Source organism: Camellia sinensis, chromosome 4 (assembly GCF_055761805.1).
Source record: "Camellia sinensis isolate YWXY chromosome 4, ASM5576180v1, whole genome shotgun sequence".
NCBI classification, from domain to species: Eukaryota; Viridiplantae; Streptophyta; class Magnoliopsida; order Ericales; family Theaceae; genus Camellia; species Camellia sinensis.
In genome coordinates this window covers 214012382-214031028 of record NC_138964.1, presented here as the reverse complement: position 1 = coordinate 214031028, position 18647 = coordinate 214012382, and the positions used below count along the sequence as shown (strand labels likewise).

General features: G+C 36.9%; 1 protein-coding gene across 2 annotated transcripts; it reads right to left on the bottom strand.

The window, feature by feature from the left end:
* Window positions 1-1415: 1415 nt before the first annotated feature.
* LOC114278884 (uncharacterized) lies at window positions 1416-17029 on the bottom strand. Of its 2 annotated transcripts, XR_014328406.1 has the most exons (13): window positions 16758-17029; window positions 16611-16655; window positions 14555-14724; window positions 7870-8060; window positions 6618-6779; window positions 6147-6373; window positions 4561-4764; window positions 4376-4465; window positions 4196-4300; window positions 2899-3333; window positions 2772-2828; window positions 2421-2491; window positions 1416-1814 (listed from the first exon to the last, which is right to left on the bottom strand). XR_014328406.1 is itself a non-coding variant. In XM_082867519.1 (11 exons), the coding sequence occupies exons 5-11, from the start codon at window positions 6634-6636 to the stop codon at window positions 2787-2789; spliced, it is 1122 nt and encodes a 373-aa protein (XP_082723645.1). In that variant the 5' UTR covers window positions 6637-6779; window positions 7870-8060; window positions 14555-14724; window positions 16611-16655; window positions 16758-17029; the 3' UTR covers window positions 2520-2786. The 2 variants fall into 2 exon arrangements, 1 of the variants encoding a protein (XP_082723645.1); XM_082867519.1 differs by lacking the exons at window positions 1416-1814; window positions 2421-2491 and having other exon boundaries at window positions 2520-2828.
* Window positions 17030-18647: the final 1618 nt, after the last annotated feature.

Genomic DNA, 18647 nt, shown 5'->3' with positions numbered 1-18647 from the left:
AGATTTTTGAATAAATTTTTTTTTATCACTCTTGATTAGCAATACCTCCACCGTCGAAATACTTTTTTGGTTTAAATCATCAAGCCTCTTTCATTTAAAAATTACTTTGAAAACTTCATTTATTAATACATTATTTTTATCCTTTCTTTTTTACGTGGGACAAAGTTTCATCAAGATAAATAAAGAAATATAAATTAAAGTTTTGAAAATTTGAAAATAACTTCAAATTTTCTAAAATAATTCAATAAAATTGACCATTGAACGACACCAGTTTGGAAAAATATTAATATGATGTATTCAAAGTTCATGTCCAAGCTATATATTTGTTATTATATCATTTGTTTCAAATATATGGGTTGCCATCCCACATCGATTGCGGATAATATTCTTAATTATCTTGTTTGAAATATGTGTTGCCATCCCACATCGATTGTGGATAATATTTAGAATAGACTTATAAGATAGCATTGGACACTTCCATTGTGGAGGCGTCCTTGGAAAATCAAAGGAATAAATCCGTGCGGCATGCCAGCTATCATGCTTAGGTCAAAGCGGACAATACTTCTAGGTGTTGTCTGGGCAATGTGTTGTCCATGCCTCAAGGTGGTAGTTGGGCTATGTGTTCGACATGAACGGACAGCTACAAATAATGTACAAGATAGTCCACAATACCTCCTTCATCATAGAAGCGCCTTTTTATTAAAAAAGACAGCCCACATAATCAAATTCTCAATAAATTTTTTGACCCTTTTTTTTTTTGGACAAATAGATTTACTAGTCAGGTTATCAATAGATTCAATAATGAGAATCAACCATGATTAGATCGGGATAGAAAAACACAACCATAGAGCTGGCAAATCTGAATGGCCAATAATATTTCATGTACCTCAATGCACAGGGTCGTGTCTAAATGCAAGCATCATAATCAAACATTCAAGTTTTTCCATAAAATACTTTCACGCCTAAAACTAATTCCTACTGTATGACAATTTGTTGGAAACACTACAAGAAATTTGTTTTTTAGCAGCGTTTTAGAAATGCCGCGATAATCCTGAAAAACGCTGTAATATCTTATAGCGACGTGTAATATTTTCGCCCCTGATACGGCCGCTGCAATAGCTACACAATGTTTGAAAAACGTCGCTAAAAATATTATATGGCACTTCTTAAAACGCCGCAAAATCTTTGACGACCGTCTCGCCTTCCGTCCCCAATTAACGTGTGATGTCAGAATGGTGTCATTTAGTGGCATTTTTTTCGAAAAACGCCACTTTTTTTTTCCCTGCACGAATTTAATGTGTGACGTCACAATGACATCATTTTGTGGCATTTTTTTTTTCTTCAGAAAACGCCACTTTTTTTTTTTCTTCTTTTTTTTGGGGAGGGGGGTGGTGGGTTCCCTGCCGGTGGTGGTGGAAATTGAATTCACAATTTGGGGATCTCATGTTTTATGTTTGCTCTATGCAACCAAACTGCTAGATTTAAAACCAATCCTCAATACATGCCATATACATGCATAATATAATCTCACCAGAATCATCATTTCAAGTGAAAATTTCACATCTAGTGTCATATACATGCATATTGTCAACTAAGACATCTAAGCAACCATGAGTCTGTAACACATTGTTTCCATAGGACGCAATTCAAACAAAGGATTCCATGTCCACATTGAGTTTTAGAAACTCAAGACAACCAAAAAATTTGACGGGTCTAAGGCTTTCCCTCTCAACCATGATTCGAAAGCTAAAAATTTCCACCTGGCAGGAAGATTGCAGTATGGTAAAAATCCTATCAAAGAGCTGAAAGATACCCTGTGAAATGATTGATTGAAATTCAGAAACAAAAATAGAAATAATAATATAATAAAATGGAAAATTAAATGGCAAGGATAAGACAATGCGCAACAGTGTGAGAGAAGGTAATCTGATTAAATGTCTTCAAAGAAAAAGAGATGTAACCACTGTTGCTAAAGGAAATGACCCACACTACACAATCCAAGGCCTATTTTCCCTTGCCAATGTAATTTTTATTCCTTTTCTCTTTGTTTTATTTTCCAGTCATAGGCAAGAGTTGAATGTGAGCTCCATCCCCCCCCCTTTGTACAAAGCATATGCCGTTTAGATGCTTAGCTCTACAAAAGTTTTTTGGGGGTGAATAAGCTCTAAAGAAGTTAAAATAGCCAAGAATGCATCAATAATCATTGATTATTTATTATGTTGGCTGAAAAAGCATAAACTTGCCAATGGGAAATGAAGCATAGTTCCAGGTAAAATTAATATCTCCAAAAATGCAGTTGGCTTGATCCATGAATCTAGGAGTCAATAGCAGCACATCTAATAGAGAGTTAAAAAAAAATAAAAAAATAAAAAAAGAAACATGGCAAGAGAATGCAGTTTTGAATTATTTGGTGCACTAACCCTGCAATTTCTGCAACCTTCGGATCTGAATGCAATGGATTATAATCACCAGATAGCCTATACAGCAATGCCTGCATAACAACAATGAAGGTTGAGAATCACTAAGAAAAAACAAAATCCATTTAATTTCCACGGACTTCCCACATTCTAAATCTCTCCTTTTAATTTCCTGACCCTCACAAAGTAGCATTTTCTAATGCATTTCTTAATAACATTAAGTACACAACAAAGACTCAAAATGTTTATGACCATGCACATCATAGAACTTAACTAACTAGACTGAATCTGAAGCCAATCAACAAATAAGTGAGAATGAGGAAGCAAATCCAACTATAATGGTTTAGAATGAACCTGAGTTTGTCATATCTACTTCTTCTTCTTCTTCTTTTCTTTCTTTGATATGTGAACCTGCATTTGATAAGAACAAATAACATGAATAAAATGTCATATGAAAATTTCATAATTAACTATTACTCACTTCCTCGGGCGAACGATGACAATTAAACGATGAGGTGTATGCATGGGATTGTTGTTGTGAATGCACATGTGTAGCAGCTGGTGCAACAGGCCCATCCATGGCCTGTTGAGACTCCAATTGCTCTATTCGTGCTTGTTGAGCTTGGATTGTGCTTTGCATCTCCATTTGTACTTTCTGTTGATTAAGCATAGCATCCATCATCTCCTTCATTTGCATCTCCATTTGTGCTTTATATTGGTTAAGTTGCTCTTGGACTTGTGTTTGGATGATACGAGTTTGTTCTTGCGATTGCCTATATCCGCCTCCAAAGACATCTGTCGGGGAAGGACCCAATTCATATGTTCGAACATGACCAAGTCGCTCAGGCCCTAGAACCTGTGTGATAATTTCTTCATTTGTAGCATTGGATTGCGCCCCAAGGTCCTTCATTTGTGTCTACAATTGTTAATTAGTAATTAGCCACCAATAAAATTGTTCATAACTAGTGCCGTTAAATGAAACCTGCTTCCATTGGGCCATATGAATTTAATAACATCATCAATCCAGATTCAAAATTGTTTCAATGACACTTCCACTTCATATGCTCAAATTCAGAATTCATAAAAATACAGTCCTTGACTTGTAGATTTGGCAGCAAAAAAAGGTAAATGGAATCAAACAAGAAGCTTTCACTAAATTCGATCATGTGAAAAAATTGAATGAAAGATCCTGTGTTAAAGTTACACAATGGCCTTAGAATAGCAAAGGGAACAAGACTAAATTGGAGTTGGAGTCAAATTGGAAGGGAAAAGAAATATCTTAAGTCAATTGAGTAATTTGATGTAACATATTATGTGGTAAAAATTAAATTAATCTCTGAAGAAACACTAGAATGATCACACTTTCATTAGGTACAAAGGCTCTTGAGTACCTTATATATATGTTAGTAGCAGATTTATGTCTTATTGACAATAAGAGTTCAAAATTACTTGGGTTGATATCATAAACATCTTGAAGCCAGTGCTCCACTTAGTCTCTAGAGTGAGCACTTGAAATGATTTCTCAAACTAATAATAACTGTCAATGTTCTGCAAAATGCATTATTATAAATTATAATCTGTGAGCTGCATGTGAGCTACATGTAAGCTTGTTTGGTGTTTGTAGGGAAATGGTGGTAGAAGGTTATCTCAGTTATTGTTTCTCATTTTTCCCCAATAATTTCATAACCTTTCTTTAAAAAATAAATAAAGAAACAAATATGAGACAAGTATCTAATCCATTCCATGCATGCAAAGTATATAATTATGGTGCTACATACCATGACCTCAACAACTTTATCATTACTTGGTTTGTTATCCTTCGTGTACCCAGCCATCCACACCTCTAAGCGAGTTGCAGGAACTCCATTCTTCTTATTAGTTTCCTACAATTACACTTAAAATTAAGTAACAAAATCAAAATATACAATTTCAATTTGAAATATAAAGAAACTATATACCTCTACTCGAACAACTGAGAATGGTTTTCTGCCAGTTATGTGATTTAATGCCTTCTTCTTCCGAATTTCTTTGTTTTTTGTACTTTTTTTCTATTACATATGAACACAAACACAAGATAATTTATTAATTAACAAACTCATCTTATGAGGTTACGATAGAGTTCAATAAACAATTTAAATGATACCTGTGCCTTCTGAGTGCCCCAATAATAGACTAAGCTTCGCCATTGATGCTTATGTACTCTTTCGGGCCGATGAGTTAACCTATCAGCATCGTTGTCGAATGGCGTATACCCCAATTGTTTAACTCTAGCCTTCCACTCTCTCCATTTTTTTGCAACAGATGCCAAAACAAATTTCTTCATTGACTCGTCGGCATTTGTATTGACCTGCAAATAATTGGCAACTTTGTGACTATTGCATACACACAGCAGCAACAACATACACGCAGCAGCATGCACACAACAGCAAGAATTTTCCCTCTTCTTTATGTATCGATAAATACATACATACATACATATATATATATATATATATAGCTCTACGCATACATATCATTGAGGTTACAGTTTTTGTGCTCAGTGTGAACTTCGAATTCTCTATGTCAAAAAATACAAGTTACATTTGACTAAACAGAGACGTCAAATCAAGCAAAGCATTTGCATATCAATGAAAACATGTTTATATCAGATACAGTAACAAAACAAGATTATGCATATTAGTGTTTTATAATGTTTGACTCGTGATCATAGACCCTAAAGACAAAAGATGCAGAGTAAACTAGAGAATGAGAGCAGATGATTGAAATTATGTTGCCTTCGGAAATGGAGTCAAATGAGATTCATAAGTTAAAGAAATACACAAAAATGTTTCAGTTTTCAAACAAAAAAGTTAATTGGGTAGGTTTTAGATTCTGGTTTCAAGGTTTTGTTGTGTGCTGTTTAATATTAGTAGTATTATTTGTGGTGTTGCAGCAGCATACACACAGCAGCAAGCCCTAAACATTTGAGTTTACAGCTCGCATCACAATTGACCAGCATTAGAAGTTAAAGAAGAGTCCTGCCAAGGACTGCCCACTTTAGCATTAGAAGGTAAAAATTCAATACACATTTCAACAGTCTCAAAATTCAATACACATTTCAACAGTCTCATACACTTTTATATATTTCTATACATTTTTCACACATTATACACATATTTCATGTTAACCACTCCCAATACGCAGTGGTTATTCATAAAATTAAAGAGGCTTCTAAATCAAGAATCTTAAAGATAGATAGATAGAGAGAGAGAGAGAGAGAGAGAGAGAAAATGTCGTGGATGTGGATGTTGACATTGTACATCATGGTAATCTGATAGTGCATATTAATGTGCTATGGAACCTAAGCTGGAAGATCACAAGAAGAAAATCCATGTCACCAAAACTACATATCAGTGACAATTCTTTGAATCAAGCAAATTTTGATTACATTTCTTTGAATCACCAAGGCCCAACTTTCACTAGGATTCACCAAATTAAATTAATCTTCCTTTCTTTGCAAGAGATTTACCACAAGTGACAATTCTTTTGTTTTGGTGCTATGTACAATCAATAATTTCAATATGCAAAGGATTTATGCTAATGCTTGATGACCAAAGGATTCCAATTATTCAAGGAAATAACAAAAGGAAGAAACAAAACAAACTGGCAACTATAAAATATGAAACAAATAAAATAAATAATAACAAATTAAGATTAAAATTGATATGTAAAATGAAATAATTCTTTTACCTTTACTTCTCTCCAAATTCTCTCTTTGTTTTCCTTCGGTACATGGCTCCAAGTTCTATAAGTGAGGGGCATAAGGTTCCCATCTCGAGCTAAAACACCCAAACGAGAAGCCAAGGGTGTATACCCGTCAACCACTTGGTTCAACTCATTAGGCACAATATGTAAAATGCCACCACTTGGGTTCCAATCACTACCATGCATGAGTGTTGGGCCTCTCGAACTATGACCTACTCATCCAAATATCAATATCAAGTTAGAAGATACTAGAAAGAATGATAATACAAGAATTGAGCAGTCAATAGAGCAAATGGAGTAGTGTCACTTAGTTTAAAAAAAAGAAATGTAAAACATCAAAAGAAAAAAGAACATCACAGAGAAATCTAATGGAGTAATTCAATTGAATAAAATAATTCATACTAGTAGTAGTGTCATGTGTCGAACCAGTACTCGATGATGTACTAGGCAAGCTACCTGGAGAATACCATGACATGGGTGGATCAGGTATGATGCGTGTACTCTCCTCTGAACTCTCATCTGAACTCCCACTATAAGAACTCTCATATGCACTCCTACTATAAAAACTCTTAGAATTTGTAGAGGCTGAATGTTGCCTCTGCCTAGAGCATCGTCGATCTGTCATGCCAGTTTACAGAAGACCACAAGCATACGTGTAGAATTTTATGGGTTAGCAATGAATATAAAGTCCAAAATATTAAAAAATTTCTCTACAAATTTAACTTTTAAACACAATCTTAATATAACAGATATGATCCTTCTCAAGGACATTTAAGCGGTAGAACTACTAATTACAACATAGACTTGTGCTTCTGAACTGTCCCAATTGGACAATCCAAGAAGAGCTTCATCAAAGATGACTAGGTATCTCTAATGAAGATTCTTGGACGGGTCTAAGGCTATTTATGTATGCATGGATAATTACTTGCTAAATTAACAACTGTCATGATTATTGTATCCCGGTGGTGCAACCTGAATCAAAATTATCAAGCATACTAGAAGCATTTCTAGCATGAAGCATATTAAAGAAGAAACTAAAAGTTACTACAATGCTCTTGATAGATTATGATATAGAGATTCATAAAAAATGACTAGGTATCTCTATTTATCAAAAAAAAAAAAAAAAAAGACTAGGTATCTCTAATGAAGATTCTACAAGAACAACCAGATCCATCAACGGATCTAAAATATGTACACATACCTTAGTTATTAATAGAGACGTGTTAAAGTTACATAAATACCATAGAATATGTGCATCGCTACAAACTCGACTGTAATACATAACGTCATTGTTGCTACATTTCTACTTCTAGTAATCTCAATGCAAAAATTGTCAAGTCCAAGTACCAAATTCTCCAACATATGAATTATGCAGCATCAGAAAAATGATCTTTACTTTTGGTTATATTCATATTACCAAGTCAGATCATTCAAAATGCGACCAAGAAAGAGAATGGCCATATTATAAACAGTTGTTTCTGATCGTAAAGTAACAGTAACGAAAACCAAAAAAAGAAAGTATCCTGCTGTATACATGATCAAATCCTGGCTCCAGCTCACAAATACACCAAATTGACCCGGTGATCTTCTGAAGTGTTTCACATCATCACATTGAAATACAAGAAGTAGAATTCCCACAAGCTTTATTTTCATAAGCAATTGCAAAGAAATGATGATCAGAAACTCAGAAAGTAGCACATGTACACACCTTTGATTCCTTGCAAAACAATGGATCAGAAAACCAAGTTTCATCAATATGTAAACCAGGAGTTAGCATCTTTCGGTTGCAAATGACCGCAACCATAGAAGATGTTAGAACCACTTTTTTGATAGATGGAACTTTTGCACATGATCTTAACACATTAACTGTTCCCTTCATGCAGGATCAATTAGTTCTACCTGAAATATGAAGCAAAAACAAAACACAAGTCCCATTAGACTAATAAGTTGATAGTGAACAAATGATAATTCATCATGCATTACATATTAGAAATCTGTCGCATTTTACTTTATTATACATGACCTGTAATTGATCTCATGAACAACCCTGCCCCTAAGCAATTAGAAATGGAATCCTTGAAAATATTGGATTTTTTTGTTTCTCTTGGAACGGAAATAGCAGAACCATTTCAAAATAATGGAGAGAGAGACAAGGGGACAAATTTTTCACACAAGGGAGCAAAATTTTCAAGACTATAACAAAAGCAACAGAAGACATGGGGAACATGTGCTGCTAGAGACAAAATATAGAATCTGTGGAGAAAAAAAAAAAACTACAGTTGACCCTTTAATAATTTATGTCTCTAAGAAAATTCGAAAAAACAAAAAACAAAATACCAAATTCTTATAAGATCAACTCCTATCAAGTATAAGCATTACATTGTTAATCACATGGCATAATCTCTTTCTTGCTTTCACTAGGGCTAAGGAGTTGTTTGACAACTCAATTCAACACTAAAAATTGAAAGTATTCAGTGAAAAAAAATAAGTGCATTTGATAACCACGCTTTTTAATTTTAAGTAACTATAAAAATAGGCTAAAATTTTAATTTTTTAAGTAACAGACTTCTTAGTGTAGACACCCCATTTTTGACCGACCTTAAGACTCAGACGTAACCGATTGAGCGCTTGGTGATGTTCCATAATGTGCTTGTTCAGAAGTTTCAGAGTCGCGGCCGTGAGCCCTGCCTCCGGACTTCCGAACCCTTTTCTGTGCCTTGTCTCGGTTTGCGAACCAAACTCGATTTTCTCTGTTTCTTTTCCTGAGGGGAGGGAGAGGTCCCGTAGACCGTCTCTCAAATGTCCGTAGGCTACATTTGGTGGCCGTAGGCCATTTTTCCCATTTCGGAGTCCGGTTCCCGGTTTTCGGAGCCGTCAGGCCGTGTGCCTCGGTTCGGGACCGCTTAACCATCTCCGTTTGCTCTGATTTTTGGCATACATATTATTTCATCCCTTTTGAGGGACACTGGGGGTTGAGAAACCCACTTCGAGGTCGAATACCATTTTCGGTGCTTAACAGCCCATTTTCGGGACCCCGAACTGCGTGTTTTGGCCCCGGAACATTCGTTTTGCAACGGTTTTCGTTCATTTTTGGCAGGTACCTCTGTTTTATCACAAGGAAGGTCACTGAAGGGTGGGAGGCCAGCAATTGTTGCAACAACCAGTTATCTCTCTTCCGGAGCCTCCCGGCGCCCGTTTTTCGCACTTCCGGGCTAATGTTGAATACCTTGGAGCTAATGTTGTCAACTTTCAACCACATATCTGTGATGTACACACCTGAGAGGCCCCTAAAAGTTGGTGGCCGGCCATTAAGGTCACCTGACCCTTTTGACCCCTTTCTTCCGGGCTAATGTTGAACCCCTTGGACCTTTTTTCTTGAACTTTCAACCACATATCTGTGATGTACACATCTGGGAGGCCCCTAAAAGTTCATGGCCGGCCAGTAATTCAACTTGACCCTTTTGAACCCCTCTTTCCGAGCCAATGTTGAACCCCTTGGACCCACTTTCTTGGAATTTTAACCACATGGTTGTGTTGTACACACATAGGGGTACCTCTCCAATAGCTGGCCGGCCAGAAAATCACCTTGACCTTTTTGACCCCTAGCCGGCCGGCTAGGGGGTGTGGCCGGCCGGCCACCTCTAGCAAAAGTAATGGGCCGGCCGTGTTCTTTGCACTGTGCACTTTATAGCTGTGGGGCAATGTCCCCCAGATATTTTCTGTATCCGGGGGATATTTTGTGGGGGAGTTTTGCCCTCCTTCTCCCCCACCTTTACACCCCATTTTGAACCCTTATAACCAGCTGGTGGCCTTCTTTGTAAGGGTTAGAAAAATTACTCTTCAAGTCTCCATAGCCAACTCCATCTTCTTCCTTCTCAACTCTTGAAAAAACCCTAAGTCCCTAACCATTATTCCTTCTACACCACCAAGCTCTACCACCACCATCTCATTTCCAGAAACAAGGAAGGATTCTTGAAGGCTAAAGAAGCTGCAAATCCATCCAAGAAGCAACAAAAGTTAGAATCTTCAAGGGTAAGTGACACTTTTACCCTTTTGAACCTTTTTCTTGATCTATTTCTAAGCCCCACTTCTTTTTGGTTTCAAGCTCCGGCCCTAATTGAAAAGGGCCATATTTTGAGCTCATCTTCACTTCTCATTAAGGGCTCAACCTTGTTTGAGCCCTCCATAATATACTTGCTTCATTGATCATCTTGTATGTCATAGTTTTGCATGCTATTTTCGACCCATGAGAAATTTATTTTCGAGCATGTTGTAAACTGATATTAGGCTTATTTTGAGCCCCTCTTCAACATTGAGGAAGGGATCAACCTTGTTTGGTGTCTCCATGTGTCACTTGTAGTTCAATCCCTTATTTGGCCCCATTTTTGCATAAATTGGTAGCCCTCTTTGCTTCTGTTTTTGGACCTTGGTCCGAACTTAAAGTGGTCTTATTTTGGCCTATAATTCATGTTTCATTCACACTTTTTTTCTGTTTGGTGATTATTTTATATACTTCATGTTATAGCACCTTTTGAGCCTTGTTTTGCATCACATTTTTAGCATGTTTTTATACTGATTTGAGGTCTGCCATATACTGTAAATGTTCATATTTTTGGTCCATCTTCAGTGTTGTAGAAGGAAATTTTTCAGTTTGAGTTTTGCTTATACCACTTGCTTCATTACCCCTCTTTTGGCCCCTATTCTTGCATGCTATTTTTCCCCTACCTATACTTGCTGTTTGGCCATGTTTATAACTGTGAAAGTGCATCTTTTGGGACTGTCTAGCTTCTGTCTTTGCATTACATGTCCATATTGTGCATGTTTGGCATAGCTATAGGCCATTTCGGGTGCCTAATGTTGCATTTCGGGACGTTTCCTTGCATTTCATGTCATTTCGTTTCATTTCGGGACTGTTTTCCCCATATTTTAGTGCTGAAATTCCATTAGTATGCTTGCATATCATTTTTGCCACATTTCATCACATTTTAGCGTCGCCTCGGTTTGCGTGCCCGTGTGCACGCATTTCGAGGCACTTCATTTTCTGCCATCGGCATCTTATGTGGGTGTGGCTGAGGCCCTCTCATGTTAGTATAAGCCCATTTGTCATTTTTCATGTCATTTTCCATGTCATTTGCATTTCGAGGCACTCCTTTTTTTTTACCCGCAGGCATCCTATGTGAGTGTGGCTGAGGCCCTCTCATGTTGGTATAAGCCCATTTGTCATTTCCATGTCATTTCATCACATTTTACCATCGCCTCGGTTTGCGTGCCCGCGTGCACGCATTTCGAGACACATATCATCGCCTCGGTTTACGTGCCCGCGTGCACGCATTTCGAGACACATATCATCGCCTCGATTTGCGTGCCCGCATGCACGCATTTCGAGACACATATCATTTTCTCGGTTTGCGTGCCCGTGTTCACGTACTCCGAGGCATTTCATTTTCATAGCATTCTGCCATTTTCTCGGTTTGCGTGCCCGTGTGCACGCATTTCGAGACATCTCATTTTCATAGCATTGTGTATGTTAGGATTGCATCTTAGTTGCATTTCATGCATATCATGCATATTGCATCGTGTCCGGAATAGGAGTTAGCCCGGGCACAGGAAACGAGGTACATTTCGTACTCCAAGTGACGGAATGTGTCTCAATTCCCCAGTCACCGACACTCCGGATTATCCATGATGGAGTTAGGTTTTAGCTGTAGTTTCATGTGCATTCATCCTATATTGAGTTGTGCATTTCGACTCCTCTGCCATCATGCCTCGCTATGCGTGATTGGTGGCACGAGGGTCGAGACATGCATATATCTGTGCAAATACATTGCTATGCCCCTTTCCTGCTCTCTGTTGCAGCAAAACGAAGAATCAGCAACCTTTTGGGGCTTGGCACGCATTTCAAGAACAGGTGTAAACAGAGGCTAATTGGGGCATTCCGGTGGATTTCCGCGCAAGACAATCCGGACATGCATCATCCACTAGAAGCAAGGCAGTCCCTGGCTTGCATGCCAGTTTTACTTGTTTTCTTAGTTAATTCTTTAATTAATTAGAATTTTGTAATATTTCGGACTGTAATATTCTTTTATTCGGGACTGTAATATTCGGGACTGTATTATTTATTCGGACCCTCCGAGCGAGGGCACAACTGTAATAAGTGTGGGTGAGTGTGATGTATGTCTTCCAACCCCACGTCTTTCTCCCTTTTATTTATCCGCTTACGATGGTTAGATTAGGGCATGTTTAAATTAGCATACAGTATGACAGCATGTTTGCATTCATTCATCTGTATTGCATGCACCGGGCTCGGCGCATCACACTAACTGCATCGTACTTTCAATTTCAAAGTTGAATACATGATAGTTGTAACATTTCATATGCCATCTTAGAATAGCCGAGCCTGCTATAAATTGCATTTTGCATGTGTGGCATTAGGCATTTCTGTATAGTTAGGATCATGCATAATTTCTAATGAGTTCCTATTTTGGCTTGGAGTACTCGGTAAGCTTTATGCTTTAGCATCCTTGCATGCGTGTGAGTGACTGCCATGAATAGCATGCTTACCATGAGGCTATGTGCTTATCTGATATAACTGCCTGAATGCCTGTGGGTGAAGGTTGGGTTATCTGAATTGGAGTGAATCATCAAATGTTTCAAGCCTACCTGCGGGTAGCAAAACCTCTTTCAAAAACAAACAAGATGTGTTTTGTTCCAATCCAGGCGACCCGGTCTATACTTATATGCTGTGTGCATCACATAGTAACCTAGGCTAATAACCGGAATAAGAACTCACAATGTTTTCAAAAATTGATATCATGGTTAGTAGAGGCCGGTCTATGACCGGGCGAGCGGGGGTGCTCACGAAGTGACCTTCCCCAATCGTACCCAAGTTCCCGAGCCGAGGCAACTTTGGTGATGACGGACACGTGGCCTTTTGGCACCGAGTCAGGGTTTCCTAAATTTCCCAAAATAAAATATTTAGGTGGCGACTCTGTATCTGGCAAAGCAGTCCATGTTTGGCACTTCTTTCAAAAATCTGTTTTTCTCAAAACGATTTGCCGGATTTGGACTCTTTGGTTCAGACTTAGAACCGTGACGAAGAGTCGAGTCCGAGCTGTAGCGAGGTCCCTCGCGGGCTTGTTACACTTAGTTATGCTGAATTTCAAATTGTTAGAGAGATTAATATATTGTTTGGCCTATTTCTTAGTAGTTTAAGCTTCTGGGACTAGTGGTGATCTAACATGGTATCAAGGCTCAAGTTGAGGGAGGTCTTGAGTTCAAGTCTCTCTTTTGCATTTGGTCCCCACTTACATTCTTTCTTCTCCGTATATACGGATATTTGAATCTTCATATGAAAGACGAGGTCGCCTACAAGGAAGGGTGTTAGATATATTTTGTTGAGCCCATTTCTTAATAGCTTAAGGTTTTGGTACTAGTGGTGATCTAACCCACTCACATACGCTTATATCATTGTTGAGGTGTGCCGCCATGACTCCACTACCACCATCATCATCGTCACCACCTCTACACTCCACCATCATGGTCACTAGCACTACCTCATCACCACACAAACAACCACTACCACCACCACCACCACAACCACACAACTATCATTACTACCATCACCGCCACTCTATTATCGTCACTTTCTCAATAACCATCATCACCTCCACCTTACCATCACTACTGCTGCCACTATTACTTCACTACCAGCACTGCCACCACCAGTTCATTTATGATAAAAGGACTAGTTCGAAGATGTGAACCCCGAAATTCATAGCCAAGCCACTTAATCTAACTATCATTTGTATCAAAATTGTTACAAATTTTTTTTTTTTTTTTTAAGTAGTTTTGGGTTAAATTTGCATCATTAGCATTTTCATTTCCTTTTGGTTTGAGCTTAGGAAATTAAGCTCAAGCCTGATTTCAGGATTGGGCCACTACATTTTATGTTTATGTAGTTTCAGACTGGCCTGAACATGACTCTAGAAACCAAAAGATTAATTGATATGTCCAGCAGATTAATTTAGAAAATATATACAAACAAAGACCAGTGGTGCAGTGCAAAAACACTAGAGCCCTTGGAGGCAGCCAAGCTCATCAATTTGAAATTGAGTGGGATCCCCTATCCCCTTCCCCTCCTCCCCCTTAACCCCCCCCCCCCCAAAAAAAAAATTCTAAAAATAATTACTTGAGATCCCAAGTATGCCCTAACCTAAACAAAATTGAAAATTTTGTAGTTTTCCTTTGGTTTTCCTTTGACTGCTTGGCATCTACTATTCTATCACATGGATGAATCAACTCAAAAGTGTTAATAATTACAAGATTGGTGGTTCGTTGTAAAAATGTGTTGACATCCTAAATTTACAGTGTCAATAAAGTAATACAATACATACCTTTGGGTCACTCACTGAAAAATGAACAGGAGATGCTGTGTGAAAAACACCTTCACATCCATCTACTATTGGATCAAATGATCCTTCTTCCAGTAAGTCTGCTTGAAACAAATGAAGTCTCTCCTTAGCTCCATCAAGTGCAAGCAAGTGTTCGGTCTTTTTTGGGTTATCTGTTCCACAAGTACCAACATGACAGATGTGTCATGACTGCCTTAGAGAGAGATTTTATTGAATGGCATATCATCCTAAGTTCATACATATGACAGCATTGTGAAAGTTTATTAAAATAGAGACCCCACAAAGTCAGCGTTGCTATGCTTCAAGCCTTCTCATCGCATATTGCATACTACTTCGTCTGCCATAGAAGCACATCAGAAAATAGTATGCACGTACTGACATGATGTATATGTCACTGTTTCTGTGACAAGTAACCACCTCATATGGGGTTGAATTTCATATTACCAAATGAAGGAATATGATTGGGTATTTGGGAAAATATGCAAAGATGACATGCTGCATGAAAGCAAATCATTTGAAATTGTACCAGAGAAAAATAGATTACATGCCCCCTTAATACATACTCTAGAATAATAAAAACTATAAGGAGTTATCTCAGCCATACATTTGGTTACTTTATATATATGAGAAATGTAGCAACAATATGACTTTAGGTTTATTTGTTGAACTGCAAAATTGGATTTCCAAAGTTAGTGATATATCAAAGTGATATTTAAGCTGGGTAAGATAATAACAATTGTGGTTCTGTGGTGAAAGAAAGTGATACTTGGAACTACTTTATTATAGAAATGTATCGTTTGAAGGTGCAGAATGAAAATTATTACATTCCCACTCTGTAAGAAAAACAGAAAACTACAGCATTCACTTAAAATTAATACAAAGTCTTGCTCCATTAGGTTCCCAAGAAATGCAGAAATTATACAGGAAAACAAAGCAGCAGTTGTAGAATTTCAATGGGTAACAACTAACATTATCATGGTCATTGCAATCAAGCACACATAACTCAGACAAAGAAGATAAAAGGAACTGCATAATTTAGCATGCCAGATAACAAATGTTCATAAGGTTGTAACATGATGGATGTAGACTTGCAACCATATCTGCAAAATGTATAAAACATATATATATATATATATATATATATCTATGTTGCCAAGAGTTTGAATTATAAGATTATCAACAAGCAGATGATACGGAGGACCATTGGGCAGTGGCTCATCAAAGCCAAGACAAAGTTTTAGTAAAGCTTGAGGATCAAAGTTGCTATTGATGCATTCAACTAACATTCATTTAAATCACGCTAATATTGATTGGGATCTTATCTAGTCAGACAAGTAGAGCCAAGTTGTATCTAAATTGAGGTAAACACACACGAAATATAAGATGAGGCACACAGCAAAAGAAAACTTTTCAATAATCCAATTACTGTTCTCAGAAATGTTTTTCATGCACAAATTTAAATGAGCTTATACTATGACTCTGAATTGTTGTCACTATATCTTGCAAGCTATCAAGTTAAGAACCGGATGCTAATCACACACACACACAGACACACACAGACACACACACACACACAAAAAGTACTTGTTTTACATTTTCGCTTACATTGCAGATAATTCTCCTCTCATCATCATTAAATGTGGAAAAAATAATAGAAGGGATAAAATCAAATAACCACATCTTTTTTGAAATATTTCAAAAATAGTTCTACTCAAGAGCATCATTTTTTTGAATAACAAAATTGGTTTTTATTCGGGATGCAACCTATGCAAGTTTAACATATGTAGTCTTCCTTTATCTTAATGTAGGTCTTTTCTCCCTCGAATAATAAAAATTAAAAATCAAACTGTTATTATTTCCGTTGTGAGAAATGTGAACGAAAACAAATTTAAAGAGGATTGAGTAGATTAGAAAGAAACATTAATAGCTTGATGTGTGTGCGTGAGAGAGAGGTGAGATACATCCACCAAATCCAAAACAATGAAAAATCAGAGATTTGAGTTCATACAAAACAAATGCATATATAATAAAAACTTACAGATCTGAGTTCTACAACAAAAAAAAGAGACCGATTGAGCGAGATCTGCAACAAAACAGAGCAGCAACAAACTTATAGATCTTCAAAAAAAGAAGAAGGAGGGGGCCTAAACGAGAGGAGAACCAAAGGACCAAAATCGAAACTCACAAAATCCAAAGAGAGGAGAACCAAAATCAGAAGATAAGTACAAATCTGGTGAAGTTCAAATCTGTGGTAGGTTCTGAAATCGACAGATCTGAAATCGATCGAGAGTGTTTGAAATCGAGTGAGAGAAAATGTTTGAAATCGAGCGAGAAAGATTGTTTGAAATCGAGCAAGAGTGAGCATTTCAAATCAGTGAGAGTGGGGGTTTTTGAGCTTCAAATCGAAAGGGTTTCTGAGCTTTGAAAGTGAGACTGAGAGGGAGACTGAGAGTGAGACTGAGGGAGAGACATTTTGAAAGGGACGGAGTATTGAACGGTGTTAACAAGTTGACCCAAACGGTGCCGTTTAACTGAGATCAGATATAACGTTTTTAAAAACGTTGTATTTAAATAATCTATAACGGCGTTTTTCATAAACGCCATAAAAGAAGCATTGCAATAGCCATCTTTTCCTTTAGTGAAATGGTTGAAAAATTCTGGGTAAAAATAAAATTTTTTCCTAACTTTAGTCTATTATTTAGGTGGGACCCATGGGTCTATTTTGGCGGGTCTAAGTGGTAACGAGTTCTATGCCGCGTTGTGATTCACGTGGTATATTTGGTTGCTCAAAACCATTATCGGGTGAATGGGAAATTGAAGCCAAAGTGAGCACCATGAAAATGGAGTTTTGGTGGAAATTCCTTAAGGTCGGAAAATGGCTTGTCCCACATTGATTTGGTGGGAAGTTTTGAGTGGGTTTATAAGGCATGGGATTGGACCTTGGGGTGTGCCCCAAGGGGTGCCCAAGTTTTGTAGAGAGGAAGGTTATGGGCAAAATGGGCTTGACCCATTGGATCCAAAAATCACCACACGGGCTTGACCCATTGGGCAAAATGGGCTTGACCCATTGTCTCAAATCATTTCTTTTTATACGGTCAAACTTATCGTATGATATATAAATAATTTGAAAAATGGGGACATAAGATCTTGTGTGGCTAGATGATTGGCCTTACTAATGTCATGCACACAATATATTAGCCTCTATAGTAAGGTGGTTGAGTAAAAGCCATGGGATATTTTTGAAAATTTAATAATACCATTGTATAGCATACTTGTTATAACTGTGATGTTAATAATATATTTGAAACGAGTTGAATCAAATTGAATTAATTTATTTATTATTTTTTTGGGTATCTGTTAAATAATATTCTTAATTTGTTTGTGGGTTCAGGCATTGACTCGAGTTGGGTTGGTATGAATTTACAAATCCTTTGAATTGTGTAGTTTTATTATAGTTGTAGTGTCGTGAACCAGTCTATTTAAATTGATAAAAATAAATTATATTACGTCTCGATTTCAACTTCGTAAGGCCCGTTCGGAATTTTTTTTTTATTTTTTATTTTTTGTTTTAATTATTCTTGGATCTTGAGTATTGAATGATATATAAATTTATTTTTGAGACTTATTTCATATCATTTTGGTTCACACCTCTGTAATCATTTTGTGAGTTCAAATTATAATAGAAAAAAGTTGATGAACTGAATATTAAGTTCATATGTAGCACTCACCAAACAAATAAATGTGCCATATGTATTGTAAAATTTTTATCTATTAGTTACGATTAATATAAATAAATGGAGAGGTGAAAAAAGACATTAGGGGTTATTTGGGAATTGATTATTTTAATTGATTTTTTATGTTTTAAGAAAAGGTGTGTAAAAAGTAAAGAAAGTGATGTGATTGGATGCTATAACATTTTGACTATTTTCATCAAAACCCTCATGCCAAACAAGCTCTAAATATTAGAATTTTGATCGATCATGTCGAGATTTCTATTTGATTTCATAAAATTATATTATATGATTAAAATTTTAAAAACTAACAGTCTATACCTATCAAATTATTTAAGGTTATT